Here is a 19,816-nt window from a genome sequence, read left to right on the forward strand (position 1 = left end):
TCTTTCCCTTTGTATCAGCTGACTGCTCTCTATTTTCTGCTGGTTTCAAAAAAAGAAGAACATTCAAAACAAATAAAAATTAATAGATGGTTTCATATGAACTGTTATGACATAGTTTATGTAGTGGCATTTTAAAATCACTGTCAGGTGAAGGGTATATTGCATCTGCTGAAAGGCATTAGTATCTCCTGCATTTGACCTCAGCTGAAATAGGAAGGCTGTAAGTGAGGACAACATGGAAATAAAATGCTCGAAGTCCCTGTGGTTTCATGGCCGTTATCTCTCAGTTTCCACCTCAACTTCCATGTAATCCAAATTCATTTATAAACTATCATGATCAGAACACTGCAAAATCAAAATGAGATTGCAGTTCACAAAACTGTTTTGATGTGCTTCAGTAATTTCACGTGTATGCACAATGTGTTTGGCCTCAAAAATTTTGCCAAAATAAAGAGGATTATCACTTTAAAATAAACTCTAGTGTTTGTAGAAAGAATAAAGGATTCATATCAGTAGTTTAGTGGCCTTTTTATGTTGAGTTTGAAAATACTGCCTTCAATAAGTATCTTCAAAAAATATGACTTTGCTTTGAAGGTGGTACACAACCAACAATGTATCAAAGATTTTATTATCAATATATTAAAGATTATTGCTTTAGCAGCAAGATTATTTTTTATGAAGTTACAGCACAACTTTTGCTTTGTCCGATATCTACATTAAAATTGTTTAAAAACTCAGTCAAGTATTCAGATGCTTTCATGAAACCAATTATCCAGCCAAAGATCTGTTTTCATCTGAACATTTGACATTATATAGGCAAGGTTATATTATCAGCTGAGATTTTTAAAATAACACTGATGAGCTAGTGGGAAAAATCAATAATTTAATCTTAAAAATAAATCTTACAGTAGACAATATGCTGAAATCACTTACGCTGATATATAGGCATTGAAATAGAAAAAAAATGCTGATTGCTTGCAATAACAGATTGTCCTAATCTCCCCTCTGTTCCTTAGAGATGCATTTACTTTACCTTGTAAGCATTACAGCTGCTTTATCTATGATAATTCACGGGGGAACCTGCTTGTAAAGAACATTGGCTTGATTTTTGTTATAGGGCTGGCTCCTATACGTTAGAGCACAGTGATAGATACATCCTTCCCAGGGCTCCCACTACAATGTGGTTCATAGAGAAAAGAGTTAATTTTGAAAGAAGGTGCATAAAATAGGCATCTCTGGAACTTTCCCTCTGATCTTTCATGGATTTGGCTAAGATGCAAAGAGAGATGGGAAAGACCACCGAGAATAATTTTCCATTCCCAGTTTTCAATGAGGGCTTATTTTCAAATGCAAACAATCTCCAGTTATCTCACAGTGCATATTTTCAAGGAAATGGAAAACCAGGCTCATTTTCTTCCATGCCTGGTGTGGGCATTCTCCTGGCAGGACACACGTGTCAGTGTTGGGGACCTATAACAGTTATGCGGAACTATGCCTTGAATGGCCACACATCTCTCAGCATAAATGCTTCTTGTATGACATTTATCTAGGAAATATGGACACATACAGGCATATTGAATTCTAGACTTTCTAGTAATGCTACTAAATAAGAATTCTATAAAATCAGCCCTGAACTGATTGGGCATGTAGCAATAAAATTAAATGTTGACTAAAAATTGAATTCCTATTTGAGGATGTCTGTATTTTAATTAGCATCATCAGTGATTTTAATGAGATCCCTTTAAGGAAGATAAAATGTCTGGGTGTTACTGTAGATAAAGAAAACAAGAAATAGATTTAGTAATTTGCCAGAGGTCATAGGGAAAATGCAGTGTCCACAGTTTGAATGGATGTCAAGATCCTATGTCTTGTTTCTGAGAGTGAGCTTACCATGACATTAAAAGCAATGGAGGAGTCATCCAACTTTTACATAAAATTTAAAGAAGTTTTGGTCAAGGGGAACATCTTAAGTAGCTGCAGTGGACATTTGTGGTTTGTGTTTTTAGCTGCTGGCCACGTATTTAAGTTTCTGGCCTACCACCATGGTAATATAAGGAGAGAGATTTCACCTTCCTCCCTTCCTTTGAGAGCTGGATAAATGCATGTGAGATGGGCTCTGTCTATCCACCATGGGTCATGGGTTGAGAAACATAGATGTCGCCATGGGGGTGTCATCTGGCCACAGTGGCTCCCTCCAGTGGCCAAAGATGTTAGCCTGTGTCTGTGACCGCCGGTCACCGCGTTCACCTTGGGTGCAGCCCACGTGCCAAACCTGTCCTTAACCTCACGTCCAGTTGTTTTGCTTTCCAGTAAATCTACCTGTTAGAGTTAGTTTCTGTTGCTTGCAAAGAAGAATTTTGACTGACACGCTAATCTGATTTTATTGTTATTATCTATAAAAGTTACTTTATATCAAAGGGGTAAAATCTTATTTTTTATTCTCTATTTTTTTAAATTGAAGTGTAGTCGATTTACAACATTATGCTAATTTCTGCTGTACAGCAAAGTGACTCAGCTATACATATATATACATTCCTTTTTTATATTCGTTTCCATTATGGTTTATCACAGGATATTGAATATAATTTCCTGTGCCGTACAGTAGGACCTTGTTGTCTATTCATATTCTAAATGTAATAGTTCGCATCTACCAACCCCAAACTCCCCGTCCATCCCTCCCCCCGTCCCCACTGGCCATGGCAAGTCTGTTTTCTACGTCTGTGAGTCTCTTTCTGTTTTGTAGACAGGTTCACTTGTGCCATAGTTTAGATTCCACATATAAGTGATACCATATGGTATTGTCTTTCTCTTTCTGACGTATTTCACTTAGTATGATCATCTCTAGTTGCATCCATGCTGCTGCAAATGGCATTATTTTGTTCTTTTTCATGGTTGAGCAGTATTCCATTGTATACATGTACCACATCTTCTTTATCCATTCATCTTTCAAGTTTTACATAGAGTGTGCGTTACCCTTAATGTAGATGTAAACAATTTTCTAATAGGGGTAGCACCTCCATAAATAGCTTCTTTTCTCAAGGTACAGAATATAGAAAATGTAGTTTCTGTTCTATTCCATCGTATTTTTAAAATTAATTTGCAAAATGTAAGGACTTTATGTAAAAGTAGTAAAAATCGATTTTGCTTAAAATATTTGGAACTAGTAAAAGCTGAGACACTAGCCGGATCGAGTATGTGGCTGTGATCATTTATGCTCCTTATGTAGAAGGCTTGGTAGGTCCAGGCTGTGAACCAAGGCGAACTATTCATGTCCTTCTGCACCCCAGGGCACAGGTAAACCAGCAGTGAAGGTGTGGCATCGTGGAATCCCACATCCTGGTCCTGAAGGGGGGCTTTGTGGCATTTCCCAGTTCTCAAAACTGGAATCGCAGAGGTTGGGGAAGCCACTTCATGATGGTTTTTGAATTAGACAGTGTTTATAAAAATAGCGTGCCATTTATCTACTTGCCATTTTGTAACATGTGAAATCATTTTTTTTTAAGTTTATACCATTTGGCATGATGCAGTCCCTTAGAGGTAAGTCAGTGGGGAGAGACTCAGCACTGAATGAATTACTGAGAATACACCCACCAGCCTAGAGGGACTTATTCGTGTTTGTGCTGAGACTGCAATGCTGACTCAGGGGGCCAGGTAACCTGACACAGGGAGCCCACGGATTATAAATAGAGCGAAAGCCTGAGCAGAGCAGAAGAGGGCAGGCCTGGAGGCAGGAGGGCAGCAGAGAGGATGGATGAAATAAAGCGCTCAGTGCTTGCCCTCGGCATAAAATTGCTATTTACACATCTGTTTAGGGGTCCACGCTTGACATTGAAAAATGAGATTACTTTTTATTTGAGCATAGTTAATTTGTATTTACATTCTCATTTTAACTCTACCAGGTTTCACTTCCTGACATTTTATTCCTCTCATCTATCCGTTCTGCCCAGTAATATTGTGTGGTTTACAATCTTCGATCTTCGTTGTGGGCATTTATTGTATTCCTTGCCAAACTTTTTTTATATTCTTTGGCGTTTTAAAAGAGCACTAAAAGTTATTCTTAATATCTGTAATATTCAAATATTCAATGTAAGAAATCATTGATGGTTTCTGATAAAATAGTGGCAATCCAGTGCCTGAGAGCTTAATAAATATCTACTCCCTTCCGTCACAGCCGCCAATGAAAGCCCTAACAGAATCAATAAGCAGTTGATCCGCATCAAGAAGCGAATTGTTATGTGGTTTGTTTTACTGAACCATCAAAGGAACCTTTTTGTAATGTCACATATCAAAGAAATGAAGAGTTTGCAGAGCACTCAATAAACCCAATGCCTTCTTTCTATATTCATTTTATTTGTCACATGGACTGCTTGAACTATATTGTGGCATGGAAAAGAAACAGTGTGTTAGATAAAATAACAAAATGTAGACACTTTTCCTTTAATGTTAAGGGGGTAATTCTAAAACACATGATGGGGAATAGAAATTAGATAACCATTTCCAAAGGAAATATGTGTATTTCACTTGTAAGCTACAAACCGAAGGAGATCTATCATAGAAAGCTCTCCACACAGCTGAGGTTTCGGGAAATCAGTATTATGCACCACTCGTGACTTCCATATTATGGGCAAGCAATGAAGGCAGTAAATTAATTTTATGGTTAAGAGTTAAATGGCAGTGTTTTCAACAGGAAAGGGACATGTCCTGTACAGATATATAGAGGCTTGGAAAATAACACAGACAAAGCCTATAGTTTGTATTTTTTCCTTCATAGAATTGCACCATATGTGTATCCTAAATGTATTTAAATGCAGAATGTTTTTCCAGTGACGACAACGACTATTATCAATGAGGAAGAATCAATTTTAAGAAATATGAAAGGAACGAGAACGCAGAATTGTGACTATGTGTTTTTTGTTTGCTTGTTTTGTCGAAGTATACGTGGTGACTATGTTTTTAAAAAGGAGAACAGTCTTGTGATGTCTCTGCAGGCTGAGGTCAGGGGAGCACTCCAGGTGGGGAAGGAGCAAAGACCCTGGACAGGAGCCGGCCTGGATCGCAAGATGGCCAGCGTGGCTGGAATGGAGTAACTCCATTCTGCAATACGACCAGATGTTTCCTTGAAGAGCAGTAGAAATTACCATTAGCTCTAAGTGTTAATTCTAGAAAAAGGGAACTTTTATGTTATAAACGACAGCAAGAGGCTAAATGTAAAATCCCAGTTATGACTGTATTACCTTGTCTTTCTTCAAAACGCTTAACCAGGTTTGCCTTTTCTATAAGCGGAAAATATAAGACAAATAGCTCTGCTCCTGCTCCAGATACAGAGAACTGGAAGATTGATACCTGGGAACCTGGGCCCCAGAGTTTCTGACTTATTAAGTGTACTGCTCTGTACATTAATGGGGCCTGACAACTTTGAAAGAAAAATTTAGGCTAAAGGAACAGAAAGTTTTCCATGGTGCTGAAACGTAATCTAGCCAACCTTGGTAAAAGAATTTATTTTATGACCTTAGTAGACCTCCAAGACCTGATTTTTCTCTGATTCCTATGATTACACTATTACTTGAAACTGTCATTTCTGACAGAGTCAGAAATAGGTTCTAAAACAGATGAACTATGATATTGGGGAGAAGTGTCATGAAGTCAATGACATAAAAAGCCTAGATTTTGAAGCCCAAGTGGATTTAAGTTAATTGTATACACTTGCAGGTGATTTTTAATATCTATTTTGGGAAAGGAGTCTTGATTAAAAAGATCTGCTCTTGTATGTTGCCTCTACTTTGGCAGAATCTTGTCTATTTTCCTTTCTAATATGCTTCCTGACATCTCTTTTCCTTTCTCTATTTTCTCTAGCATTTGTACCCACATGATCTGCAATGACTATGTCTTAAAGACACAGTCATTGACCCCTAGGCACCCACCCCTGGCAGACACAGTGCCCACCAAATCCATTTCTTTGGAAGCGCCTAGCTAGACTACATTTCCCAGCATGCTTGTGATTGGGAGTGGTCACGTGACTGAGATAGAGCCAATGGAGCAGGAGCCGTACTGATGTGAGCTCCCTCCAGCCTTGGCCCATGCAAACCTCCCTTGGACTGTGAGTGCTTTATGCCCTTTCCCATCCAAAAGCTGGATACACAATACTCCAAGACCCTGGAAGATGCAGAGTACATTTGTGACCATGTGGAGGTCATCCATCCACTGATCAGAAACCCCCATTTTAGCCTTAACATGAACAAGGCTAAAATGAGTGGATTTTGTGTCAATCCACTGGCATTTGCGGTTTGTCTGTTACAGCATCTTGGGTAACGTAAACTGGTACCCTTTCTCATTTATTTGGCCTAATGTTTTATGTGTTGCTACTGAGCATTATTTATAGTCCTTAATTCACTAAGTTTAGCCTCCATTATTATTTAGCAATCTTTATTCTTTAAGGTGGTAAAAATCATGCCTGTTCATGTCTTCTGATGATAGGATTATTGGAATGTTGCTTATCAGACATTTTAATACAAAATAATGATCACTGATGCTCCCACCGAGTCATAAATATGTAAAAGCAAAGCTTGTAATTCTTAACAACTGGTCGCACAGAAATCCCTCCAAATCAATAGACTTTATTTTACTCAGGGACAAAGTGAGACCCCTATAATAAACTGGGCATCCTGGAGAAATGGTCTAATACTCTTAGGACTTATTTGTGCATTTAATGATTAGAAGGAATTGCCTCTCTTATCTCTCATTCTCAAGCAGGTGGCTCTAACTGGTAACTAAACTTTGGAGGGAGACTCAAGGTTAAGAACAGAGAAGATGTTTCCCCCATGCAGTGAGTTCCACGGTCAGTGGAGTTACTAAACTATGCCCCTTTCTTAAATATAGTTGATTTTTAAAATCCATTTGGGTTGGGCTAATAGTTTTATTAGCATTCAGTTTCACAAAGTGGTTTTCCTCATTCTTATTTAATTATATTTAATACCATAACACAGATTGTGATTGTTTCCGGAAATAAGTATCTTGAGAAATGAATAAGTTAACAGGTAAACTGTGCCCTACAAAGCAATGCAAGTGAAGATACTGGCCATTTGGACAGTGGGGTTAAGTATCCTTGGACTTGGACCCTCCATCCTCTGGAGGCTGTGGAGTGCTTATCTGCCATGGTCGTGACCCTTGCTTTCCTCACTTTCACACCTATATCTTATCTCCTTTCTGACTTATTCACATCTGCATTACTAGTTCAAAGCTAACTCTCAAGTTGTACACCACATGGCACAGTGTTTTCTCTCTCTTTTGTTTTTCGGTCATTGTCGATGTAGACGTGAACAAAAGTGTGGACACCATTCCTTATCCCACTCGACCCAAGTTGCCTTTCTTCTTTGTGTGTCCGACTCATCCTTTTAGTCCAAAACAAATCCCACAGCCCAACAGAAATCTCCTGGCCGTACTGGCTTTGAAAAGAGTCATGTCTCCTCTGTATCCCAACAACAGTCATTGCGTCTGTAATTTATTAATCAGTTAATGCTGTGCTTCCTCATGAAGTTTTTGCGCTGACGTCCTGTTTAAGCTTGTTTGTTCATCTGACTCTTTACGTTTTTATGTCCTGTTGCTCATACTCAGATGAAAGCCTCTTGAGGGAGCAGGTCATACCGCGCGATTCTAAGTCCCATGGCCCTCATCACGGCACTTTCTGTCTCATGTGTTCATTGATTAGCAGACAAGAAAAACTTCTGGGAAGTCAACGTGATTAAGAAGGTCGACTAAACTCAATGTACTTGCATTTGAATCCAGACTCTACCACTGACTAGCCAAGTGAGTTTGGGCTTTAAAGATGAATTTCAGCATCTATGAAAAGAGGCTAATAATCCTTAACCTGCTTATTTCGCATGGTTATGAGATTTTACTAGAATAACCTGTGAAAATGCTTTAAGAATATGAAACAAGATCATGAAGATGATGCTTGAAATGGGCTCTGGAAACCTTAGAGCTTTCTGTATCTGGGCATACAAACTGGGACTGTTACAGAGAAGATAAATAGAACTACAGAGTGTGTTCTGGGTACATCTGATTGAATTGACATATAGAGTCTATGTGAGGGTGAGTGATGATGAAGCTGGAATAATTAGTGTGGTCAGAAAATACAGGGTTTTCTGTAACATGCTGAGGTGTGTGGACTTGACTGTTTAGGCTAGGGCAAGGTGGCAGCATTGAAGATTTTTGAACAAGCAAACTTTATAAACAGACTTATTCTTCAGAGAGATAAAATCTAGTAGATTATTTGTCCTTAATAATACCTCCTGGTATTTGCAGTGAGCCTCCCATATAATCCCAAGAAAAATATTTTTAAAGGAATTGTAATACTCTTACTTTCTATGTTTCCGTTATAATAGCTTTATATTTTTCCATGTATTCTCTGTATTTGAACCCATTAATGTAATATGTCATTACTATAAATGTACTCTAAATATATGTTATTAGTTTTTGCTACAATCTTCTAGTCACTAATATTGGTACTGCCATGTTTTTAAGTGAATTGAGGTAAGAGACCAGAGCTCATACAAAATCCATATCCTGAAATGTCACAAATTAATTGTCGTGTGATGCACAATCATGAATTTCTATTTTATAACTTTCCATCAGTAGGAAGAAACATGCATCCACTCATCGGAGTCGATTTTTATTCTTAGCTATGGACTTAAGATCAGCTGCAAAATGCAAGTAACTGTCCATTTAAATTATATTAAATGTGCTCCAATACAATATTACTTATTATAAAAATAGAGGACGGTGGTTAATTTTTTTTAAAGGAATCAACTTGAACAGATAAGGTAAAAAAATTAAAATCCTCTCTTCCTTCCCTCACTGCCTGTTGTCCAGATATACTCTTGTTTCCAATAGAACCTGTTCCTTTTAAGGAATATTTTCCCTTTTTTAACCCATAGGCGGAAAAGGAGACAAAATAGCAAGAAAGAACTTAATTGGATTGCTGTCTAAATGACTATTTCTGAATTAAGAGGGATCAACTCTCTTCTGCCTAAACCAGAAATGCTGTTTTGCTTTCAGATCATTTTCTTGATTTTTTTTTTTCTAAAGTATGGAGATACACAACCCTTTAATCAGAGACTTTTTGAATCAAATTTCATTTTAAGCCATGTCATTGGGATCTATTTAGGTAAACTCTGGTTTTACAAACTGATTTTCAAATTTCATTTTTTAATGCTTTTCCTCCAACATGTTGTTAGCATGAGTGGAAATGGAATTTGCATTTGAAACACTGATATTCACTATTCAGTCAGCCAAGAAAGAGGCTGTCTTCTTTTAATTTCCATAAATGTCAGTAAATGCCTCTTTTCACCTTTGGGTGAATAGTCAATAGAAAAATCAATGCTGTGACAAATGAACAGCAACATGATTTTACATATGAATTATTTAACAAATACTATTTTTATCCTAGAAGGGAAAGACTTAAGGTAAAAATCAGCAGCAAATTACTGATTTACATTTATTAATATTATTCATAGAAATGCATAGCCACAGGAAGTGAAGAAAATTTGTATCCCATTTTTTAATTAGTTCATGTCATAGGACTCTGTTAATGACACAACAGAAAACCATTAAAAATTAGCAAGTAGATATATATGTAATAAACCTCATTAAGCCTTTACATAATGTTGTGCTTCCCTCTGGGTTGTGAGAGATTTTGGGGTTTCTTAACCCCTGAAGGTAAGCGCACAGATTATAAAAGTCCCACTTAGGGAGGTAGAACCTGCAAGAGGTCACTTAGTCAAATTCTATCTTCACGTCTAATTGGTGTCTCCTAGACATTAGAAGACACAAAACAGTTCACAAACCTGGAGTTGGGGGGTGGTGAAGAGGATGGAGTCTAGATTCATGTCTTCTAAATATCAAATCAACAAGACTTTTCTCAATAACAGGGGAAAAAACACACACATTATTTTTAACCCCATCCTGAGTTGTCCAGGTCGTAATCACCAGTGTCTTAAGTAACACTATTTTCTAAGGATTAATTTCAATTAAGGAATCTTCTTGTTAAAAATCTGCTGAAAGGCAGGGATTTTGTTCCAGGATGAGGATCCTAGCCCATAGGGAAATGACTTCAGACTGTGATCATCTATGTGTCCGTTCACATGTTCTGGGAGCTTGACATGGGCTGATCAGAGAGGCATATGCCTGTTTACTGAAAATGGATGGCTTAGCTTCGCCCTTGCTCGATCCTTCCATCAGGGCAGAAGGGAGAAGGTGGGGCTATATATGCAAAGCCAGGCCACGTTTTAGGGGGTCTAAGCTGACAGGAGGGTGTCAGTTTAAAATGCTGACCACCCCTTAAGTGCGGCCTACCTGCAGTGCCTCAGGTGTTGCTTTCCAGTGGTGTTGGAGGAGTCACATTATCCCAGCTCCCAGTAAATACTTAATCCAAGTGGACCCTGAGCTCTGAAGTTTCCAGATCTCTTCCAGGTGTCAAATTTTCAAATAAAAACCACAGAATAATTTCCAAGTGTATGATTAGATCCTCCACCAAACAATTTGTTTTCAAAGACATTTAAGCTGACAGGTAGTGTGCGCCCTTTTCTAGAAGCCTGAGTTTTGCACCTGTTATAGAATAGTACCATTTTCCCCATGACATCCAAAAATAATAATTCTGGGCATAAGATGTCTTAGTCCATTCGGGCTGCTGTGACAAAATGCCACAGACCGGGTGGCTTATAAACAACAGAATTCTATTTCTCACAGTTCTGGAGGCTGGAAGTCTGAGATCAGGGTGCCAGAGTGGTTGGGTGAAGTCTGTTTTTCAGGTCACAGACTTCTGGCTGTGTCCTTACAGGGCAGAAGGGGTGAGGGAGCTCTGTGAGGTCTCTTTTATAAGAGCACTAATCCCATTCATGAGGGCTCCACCCTCATGACCCAATCACCTCCCAAAAGCCTTATTCCAAATACCATCACTTTGGGTGTAGGACCCCAACATGTGAATCTGGGGGACACACATTCAGACAGTAGAATAGGATAAGCCTGTTTGATTGCTTGAGGCATTGCATCGTTTGGCCACCCTGAAGTCTAGGGTGACTGTCCCACGCTCTTCAATGACCCCTCTCACCAACCATTCAAACCCATGTAGGCAGGTCTGAATTCAGAGTAACTAATGAGTCCGGGGCGCCTCACACCCTGTGTGATTTCAGGGCAGCAGAGCATTTTGAGTACGTTCCCAGGGCTTTACAGTGTTTGAAAGGGGCCTATCTGAATCTGTGAGATGTGAATTACATCTCAAGTCTGAGAATTCATCCAACAGTCCGTCTGGCATTGCTCAAAGGCACTCTCTTCCTTTCCCTTCCCAGGAACTGATGGAGGTGTGGTGCTCAATTGCCCCCCAAGTTTACAAAAAAGTGAAACCACAAGTCTAATACACTGTGATGACATTTGTCCCTTTTCTCAAACATGCATCTTGGCATTCGTACACTGACTCCATCCAGACCCTCTACGTAAGTGCATTGGATGCATTGTGCTGGGCAGAGATTAATTTACTAATTTACCATTTTTAGACCCTAAAGGACACCTATAGTCTTGTCAAGCGGTGACTAATTTTACTCACAGGGAATTCTACCCACTTAGATCAGCATGTTTCCCCCACTTGCATCTTGTGATATATATGACCCTCTTTAAATAATAAAAAGTCATCCTTGACTCTTAACATTTCTTAAATTATTTCACTATAATGTTAATTAAGTGTATACACATATCATTACTGTAAAATCTCTTTATCCTTTTAGCTTTTACTACAGCTATAAAATCAAAGCCAATTTACAAATTGAGTGAAACAAAAACCTACAAAAGCCAGAAAACATTAAAATTCACAACATTTATGTTAGGTATGATTTTCTTTAGGTGAAATTACTGTTGAAAATATGAATCTGGTACTGACTCAAATCCATGAACTTTGGTACAGATCTGCCGTCTTTTACCTTTGATTAATCCCAGTCTATCACTTCTCTTTGAACTGCTAGGCAACCTACCCTATGATGTCAAATCACTTAGCTTTTTATTGGAGGAAAGTGCCTTATTTGAATATCAGATCCATCTGCCTTTTTCTCATTAACCTGAAACAATATAAACAATATTACCTGTGTCAATCTGCTTGTAAGAAAAATACGAAGTCAGAAAATTAAATCTCACTGAGCGCTAGCTTAAAAAGTAGGTATTCAAGTGATCCAAAGCACATACAAATAAAAGAGCAAAAAATTTTAGGCTGTCCCAAGAACTTGAGGACCCCTGAAAATACATATACAAATCCCAGTTTCCAAAACATTTAAGTGTTGTTTAAACTACTCACTACTGCCCTTTATATCTTACTCTGAAATTCAAAAAACTTCTAGACCTTTTCCTTGCATAACTTTCTTTAGTTGTAAATCATATATAAATCCTAGTTATGTTATAAGTCTAGTGTGTTGCTCAGTATTTTGAAATCTTCTTGTTACTAAGGAAGGAAAAGACTACTGTATATTTTTATAGGGCCACAAATGGTGAGAATTACTTTCCTTTAACATAATCTGATTGAGTCATCAGGATAATCGTAATTCAGAATGTTTAGGGATTTTCTCAAGTCAAAGAGTTAACCATGACACAATCGTAATCGCCCGCATTTATAGAGCACTCGTTACATTTTTAGGGCACTCTTAAGTAGCCCAGATCTGTCCTTTTGAGGTAGATGATTACTGTGCACCCACTTTACAGGTGAGGAAGCTGATGGGCTTGCTTAAGGTTACACAACCGTTAGGTGCCAGATTCAGGATTCCAGTCCAGGCACCCTGGCTAGAGAGTCCTGGTTTGTCAACCATCCCATCCCTGTTCACACCAGAGTCAAAGTCCCCGTGGGTGTGTGATTCCCTGTTAGAGAATGAAGTTCAGTGTCATTACTGGTGCTTGTCTACATCAAGCCCCGTGGAAGTGCCTTCTTTCCTCCTTTCTACCCGGTGCCCATTTCATTTTTCAAAATTCACATCAAAGCTATCACCTCTGTGAAGTCTCTCCAGACCTTCCTCCATACAGCCCCCTTCCCCAGGTAAACAGTGAAAAAAATTTTTTTTAAAAAACCTCCCGCTCGTGGACCTACTCCATCTCCATGCCCCGTGCAGCATGTTAAGTCACTGACGTCATTGGCATGTCTAAAAATTCCTTTAAAAGCAGGGTTTAGTCATTTTCATGGCACACAGAGGTGGCGCCGCGTAGAACCCAGAGGTTCCTAGGTGTGGAACACTTCTTACTTTCCCAACTACAGCTCTTGCCTTCTGGTTCTGAAAGAGAATGTTTTCATGTACAAACACTGGTCTATACAACATGCCAGAAAAGAAAATAAGTAAGGAAGTAACTAACTGAAGTGGTGACATGGGCTGTAGATACATCTTTTAAAGCAATGGGGAGCACGATTTAAGTTAAAAGACACCAATAATACATCCTTTAATCTCCGAATAAATCAGGATCAGTGAGACCTGGGTGAAGCCAGCTGACTCCAGGCCCACACTGCCAGCGGCATCCTTAAGCCCCAGAGTCACTTCTCTTTATGAAAAGAAATGGTTCCCTTTCGATACCAAAGCTATTTTGTGTTACAAAATCATTATTGCCTTTTTAACGATAATATTTAACTTGTTGTGAAATAACAAATAATGGTAAGGGAAGCTATAATGTTTTTTTTTACTACAAATAGGACATGAAATTTAAAGAATGACAAAACACTGATTTAGATGTTTTTACCGGTGCTAGATAATATCGCAGTTACTTTTTTATTCCTCACCTATTACTTGACCACAATTTAAATAACATTCATAGTTGTATTTGGTTGCTATTCTAAAATAGTAAAGCTCTTTCACTGCCTGTGACAAATATGACTCCTGTGCCTCATAACCTGATACATTTAATAAATCTAAATAAAGCAGATTAAACATCATTAGTCAGGGCATCCTGTCTTCATCTTCTGATCCGTTTATTGTCTCACAGATCAATTTTTGAAACTACCCTTTGAACTTCATTGTGTTGAAAGTAGTGACCTGTCAAATATCCTTACACAGAATTTTAACCTTCTTTTAAGGCATAACCTGCGAAGATTCTTTGTGTTTTTTTTAAATGGAGATCAATAATGTTAATATTTTAGCATCTCATTTATGCCATTCCAGCAACTATCTTTCTATACCTATTAGATTTTACTCAATACCTATTAATCTCTGTAATACAAAGTTTCATGGGGTCTCTCAAAAGGAGAGTGTATTCTGAGCATTAGTTTGATTATTGCAAAATCAGTCAAATTTTTGCTTATCAAGGAAGCATGGAGAGCTCTTGGTGGTGGATTCAAAGATGGTGTTCTGTACCCACTACATTATTCAGGACATCAATACCCTCATTAAGAAAGTGCTTTCTAATGCTTTGTGTGTATAATTTCACCTTTTGTAATGTGCTTGGGAATTCAGATATTTTTAGTAAACGTTGAGAAGCTTTGAAAGGATAGAGAGCATTTTTTTTTTTTTTCAGTGAAGCAGTGACTCAGGGGATTTGGGACATTTTATGTCAAAATCGCTCCCCACAAGCCTAATTCAGATCAGCAGCTGCTGAAAGTCACTCTCAGCAGATCGGGCTGCTTCTATGGAGTGACTCAATCTCTAAATCTTTCCTGTTAATGAAGGTCTTAGCAGAGGGTCACACCTAGTGTATATTTTTGGTCATTATGAAAAGCTGCTGAAAAGAGTTTAGGATTGAGAATAACTATAGAATAGGTGTATTTTGTGCTTGATAAGAGGACAGAGTGTGTGGTCACAACAGCATGAAAATAAATACAGCACATGCCAGCCGGCTGCCGAAGAGCAGCATCAAATGCAGGGTGGAGATTTGGATTCTGTTTTTATGCTTTACTCTGTTTTGTTCGGAATTGACCTCCATTTATAGATACAGATAGAGATAGAGATATATGCATCTTTCTTTTAGATTAATTAAAATTTATTATTTCATAATAATTTGTTAATTACACATTCTATCATTATTCTTTTTGTACGTTCCTAGAGAATAGAGCATGAATCCTTGATTTCTTTCATCTTAAATTGTATTACTTCTGTCATTTTCCTAATACTGCTAGAACCTCAGAACCTCTGAACTCCACGTACCCCCTCCTGACTTTTGCAGTTATTGTTGGCGCGTTGTTCTACATATGACTTAAAGTCTATAAGACATTTTCCAAACGCATAACTTGTATTTACCCATGGATTTAATTCCAGTGTCCTTAATCCTCTCCTAAATTTCCTTTTTTTTTTTTTTTCATCTAGGATCATTTTCTTCACCTTAAAAAAAATAGTCAAGACCCGTGATGGCTAACTTCCTCGTTCTTGTTTGTCCAATAACATTTTATTTCACTTTCATTTTTAAGGGATATTTTTTTTTGAGTCTAGAATCCTAGCTTGAATTACTTTCTTTCAGTACTTTAACTTGTGATTTATTGTTTGCTGGCTTCCTGTATTTCTGTTTAGAAGTCAGCTTCCATTCTCATCGTTGCTCCTTTGAAGGTATTGCGTTTTTTCTTGTAGATTTTGAAAACATGTTTCTTTGTCATTGACCTTTGGCATTTTTAATACGATCTGCCTTCTTTTCTTATTGTTGGTGGTGGAGCGTATTTATCGTGGTTTTCCAGACTTCTTAATATGTGTGTGGGTGCCGTTCACAAGTTTTGGAAACTTATCTCTGAATATTGCTTTGCCACTTTCTTTATATCTCTTCTATCAATACTCCTGCTACTCCTTTTCTGTTTTATTTGTCCATCTTTTCCTCTGTTCTTTTAAACATTTAATCACAGGTATTTTAAAGTCTTTATCTGCTAACTCTAAACCTGGATCATCTGTGAATCTGTTTTATCTTTTGATTTGGGGTAGATTTCCTTGTCTCTTCCCATGTATAGTAATTTCTAATTGCATGCTAAGCATTGTGTGTAAACAAACTATAGACACTACTGATGATGTTTTCTACCTGAGGCGATTCCACCATTCTGTGTTAGGAAGCAAAGGTAAGAGGTGGTCCCCTCAATCCAATCAAATATTCCACAGTGATGGAAAACCAGCCTCCCTCTGGTTCTCCTCTCATCCTCAGGCTGCACCCTCCTGTGCTTGGACTGAGAACCTGACAGGTGTTTGTTCATCGGCAGTGAAACACTGCAGTAGCTCCAGCTCTGCCCTTCAGAGCTCCAGGCCCCATTCAGCTGTGCACCCCACTCAGTTTCAAAATCTGCAAGTCTTGAAGATGAGACTAGTCAGGCACTTGAGGCTGTCATCTCCCCTGTCATACTTTTGCTTCTGAAGCACCTCTATCACTATAGGAGATTTTACCCTGATTTTTCATAAGCTCTTGACTCAAGGCACCGCTCGCTCATATAGTTGAAGAACTCAACAAATGTCCTTTGGGGAAAATGAACATGCATTTGAGGGTCCTCAAGTTTTCAAATTGCGTCTCTTGTTCCCATGCAACTGCAAAATATGGTATGGACTTTCTTTCTTCTAGAAAGGGCTCTCTAGACCTACAGAAGAATTCAGAATTAGCAAATGTCCCCAGGAGAAAAAAATAGTAGCTGTTAATTATTTGATTATCTATTCACTCAGAAAGATTCTTCCCAACCAGAATTTTAGTTTCTCTAGTTCAAAGTTTTGCCAGAGCTTTCTGTTGTTTCAAAATTATGATTTTTGGTATTGTATCCCATTTTTGCACTTTTGCAATGGGAGCAGTAAACTGTCATGACCTAAACATCCTAGGCAGAAGTAAAAGTTCCTTGTTTTGTTCCTAAATAGATGAATATTAAGTTGTGTTACTTCAGAAAGATGGTGTCTCAAGGAAGTGCTGGGAAAATAATCTACTGAGACGATCAATTAAATATTCTCTCATAAGAATAAATCCAAGGACGGTATTTTTCAGAGATGGCTATTATATGCTGCGTGTGCCGAGGAACGTGTATACAAATATTCAGTATCCAATGAGGAAACGGGACTGAATCTAAGTGTAATCAACACAGCATCCACTAGTGGAGAAAATAGAGGAACTAAGATATGTTAGTGAAAGAAACACACAGATTGCACTCAAATCCCAATGAGAAAAAGAAGTAAAGAGGAAGATGGCATAGGGACGCTGGTCTTTGGCATATATCAGGTCCTGGACACCGGCTATTGGGCAAATGACAGGCACTGTGGGGTAATAGGAAGACAGACTCTGGAACCAGACAGCCTGGTTCTACCATTTTCCATGTGACTTTGGGCAAATGATTTAACCTCTCTGTGCCTCAATTTCCTCATCTGCCAAATGCTAGCACCGCTCTGTAGAGCTCTTGGGAGCATTGCATGAGTTAATATTTGTAAGGGGCTTAGAAAAGTACTGACGCATCTTTAGCATTCTGAAGTGTTTACTAAATAACTAATTTTATGCACACCCTCCACCCGGCTCTCCTGGCTCACTTCCCTGACAGTAGAGGCAATCTGGCTTCCACAAGAGTCTCCCAGCGGGAGAATTCTGACTTCCATGTCATTCTGGTGTAGTCCTGGAGACTAGAGAGAAACCCCCTTTTAAGGGGGCTATACTGCTTTAGCCACTCACTTTCTATCAGTGCCTGGAGGTTGCTTTGGGGATTGGACGGTCACAGGCCTGTTTTGCACACCGTTTGTCTAAGCTTCAATTGGGAGAAATTCCTTTTGCTAATAACCAGCCCAGAAATCTAGTTACGTAATTCAGGTATGGGTTTGAGCCCCCAGCTTCTGTGTTTTAACATCGTTTCTTGACATTCAGCCCATTTCTGTGATTCTAGGCTTTAAAATCTTCCTCAGGTAAACAAGAGGCTTGGGTGTCCAGGTGAAGGTGTTGGCTTTAGAATTGTATGGAACGTGGATGGCCTTGTTGTTTTCAAGTGACTGTCCTCACATAAGCCAACCACCATGCCCTGCTTTGTTTTATTCTCATTTATCTTGATGGAAAGGATGGAAGTGATGTGGGAACAAAGTAGTAGGTGCCTTGAGGCCGTCTCGTTCCCTCTGAATTCTCCCCAGGAGTCCCATTCTGATGTCCAGAATCTCATTTTCTTAAACCAGCATACTCACTACAGAACTGACAGAAAATTTGGTTTCTGCAGCGTGCAGCTGCTCCAGATGACTGGCTGCTGGCAGAGGGCAGAGCCCACAGCATGTAGCCTGCCTGTCCCCACATGCCCTAGCTGTCCCTGGGGGCAAGCTCTGCCTCCCTTCAGGGACCCCAGGGAAGCCAGACCCAGCAGCCGATACACTTGCACGCGGTGATGCCCTCCTGCAAAGACCCCTGAAGTTCCCATGTCTGTGGACTCCTGGAGCTAATGCGTGATGGTCAGAGTTGGGGTCACGTGACCTTAAAAGGTGTTGACTAGTAACTGTGCGCAGACAGAGGGGTGGATCCTGGAGTGGGATGCAGCTGAAGAAATCCAGAAACATCTATCATAGACAGAATTACAACCGTGATACATTCAATGAAGAAAAAGTCCAAGATGTCGTAAGAATGTATATAATAAGAGAGGGCAAAGGGCAAACAGGCATGTGAGTCTTTCCTGTACCACTGGAGGTACATCACCTGTTCCCCAGGGTACTTACCCTAACTGATTTCCAAGTTCCATTCATCCTCCTAATTCGGCAGTTCACAGCCGACCTGCATTGGATGCCGTTTCCCAGGGCAGCAGAGCCAGGAGGTTCTAGAGCGGATGTCCAAGCTCTCTTTCCACCCCATCCGAGCCTTGGCGTCCAGGTGTTGCTCTTATACTTCTCATTCATTCACAGTATTTGGTGCTACTCTTTTTACCCCCTGCTTCCCTCCCCCAGGTAATCCATCAGCTGAGGCTGTCCGAGAATGAGAGCGTGGCCCTTCGGGAGCTCCTGGACTGGAGGCGGAAGCTCTGCGAGGAGAGAGGAGACTGGCCACAGATCCTACGCCATGCGGAGCCCAGGGCACCTCCGCCACCTCCGTGCAAGAAGCCCACACTCCTGAAGAAGCCCGAGGGGGCCTCCTGCGGCAGGCCGCCCCCCAAGTTCTGGGACACTACCCTGTGATGGGCCCCGACTGCAGACTCGCTGCCTGGAGATGCCAGGTTCACAGACAGAGGCTGCCCCTGGTACATGCTAGGGGCTCTGTCCGCATCTACACGAAAAGCACAGGACAGCCCAGTTAAATACGCGAGATTCCCTGGGTGTGTGAGTGTGCGTGACTCTGTGTGCGTGTCTGTGTTTTCTCATCCGTTCTGTGGGGGGTGCACTCTGATCTTCAGGCTCTGTGGTCCTAGGGCCGTGCTACCCCGAGGTAGTGAGAGAAAGGCCAGAAAAAGTGTGGCTGAGCAGGGAGAGGATGATGGAGGAGGGGGACCCGTACACCACAGAGTTGTTTTTATAGGGTCCGACCACTTGCATCTTGTCCTCCAGTCATTTTACTCTCATACACTCTCCAGGACCTAGGTTTTATTTCTTTGTAGGTGTTTGTGTTTTATTGGAATTACAATCCTGTTAATGATTTACATGTTTGTTATTGTATTTTATAATTTTATGCAATGGGTGGTGCTCCCTTTCTTCAAAATACAGACTTTAAAAAATCATTTCTAGAACTTTTCTTTTCCTACATACCTTTTTTTTTTTTAATGTACCGTACCGAAAAATCCCGAGGCTGTGTTGCTGTTTTAGCTTCACCATTCCAAGCTCTGCAAACATACAGCTGGAGTCCGATGTCTTGTGTTTCATTCACTGATCAGGAGACGGCTCCTTCCTGTGCCCTGTGTTTCCAGGCACACGGACTGTGA

At 39.7% G+C, this 19,816-nt stretch overlaps 1 protein-coding gene across 1 annotated transcript in view; it reads left to right on the forward strand.

Moving 5' to 3' along the window:
• MYO16 (myosin XVI) overlaps nt 1-19,079 on the forward strand; it is a 463,256-nt gene extending 444,177 nt beyond the window's left edge. The window contains exon 38 of the mRNA XM_007451283.1: nt 18,852-19,079. Within this exon, the coding sequence (XP_007451345.1) occupies nt 18,852-19,079 (228 nt within the window). The remainder of the gene's footprint in view (nt 1-18,851) is intronic.
• The last annotated feature ends 737 nt before the right edge of the window (nt 19,080-19,816 follow it).

The sequence above is a fragment of the Lipotes vexillifer genome, unplaced genomic scaffold (assembly GCF_000442215.2).
Source record: "Lipotes vexillifer unplaced genomic scaffold, Lipotes_vexillifer_v1.1 scaffold2194, whole genome shotgun sequence".
Taxonomy (NCBI): Eukaryota; Metazoa; Chordata; class Mammalia; order Artiodactyla; family Lipotidae; genus Lipotes; species Lipotes vexillifer.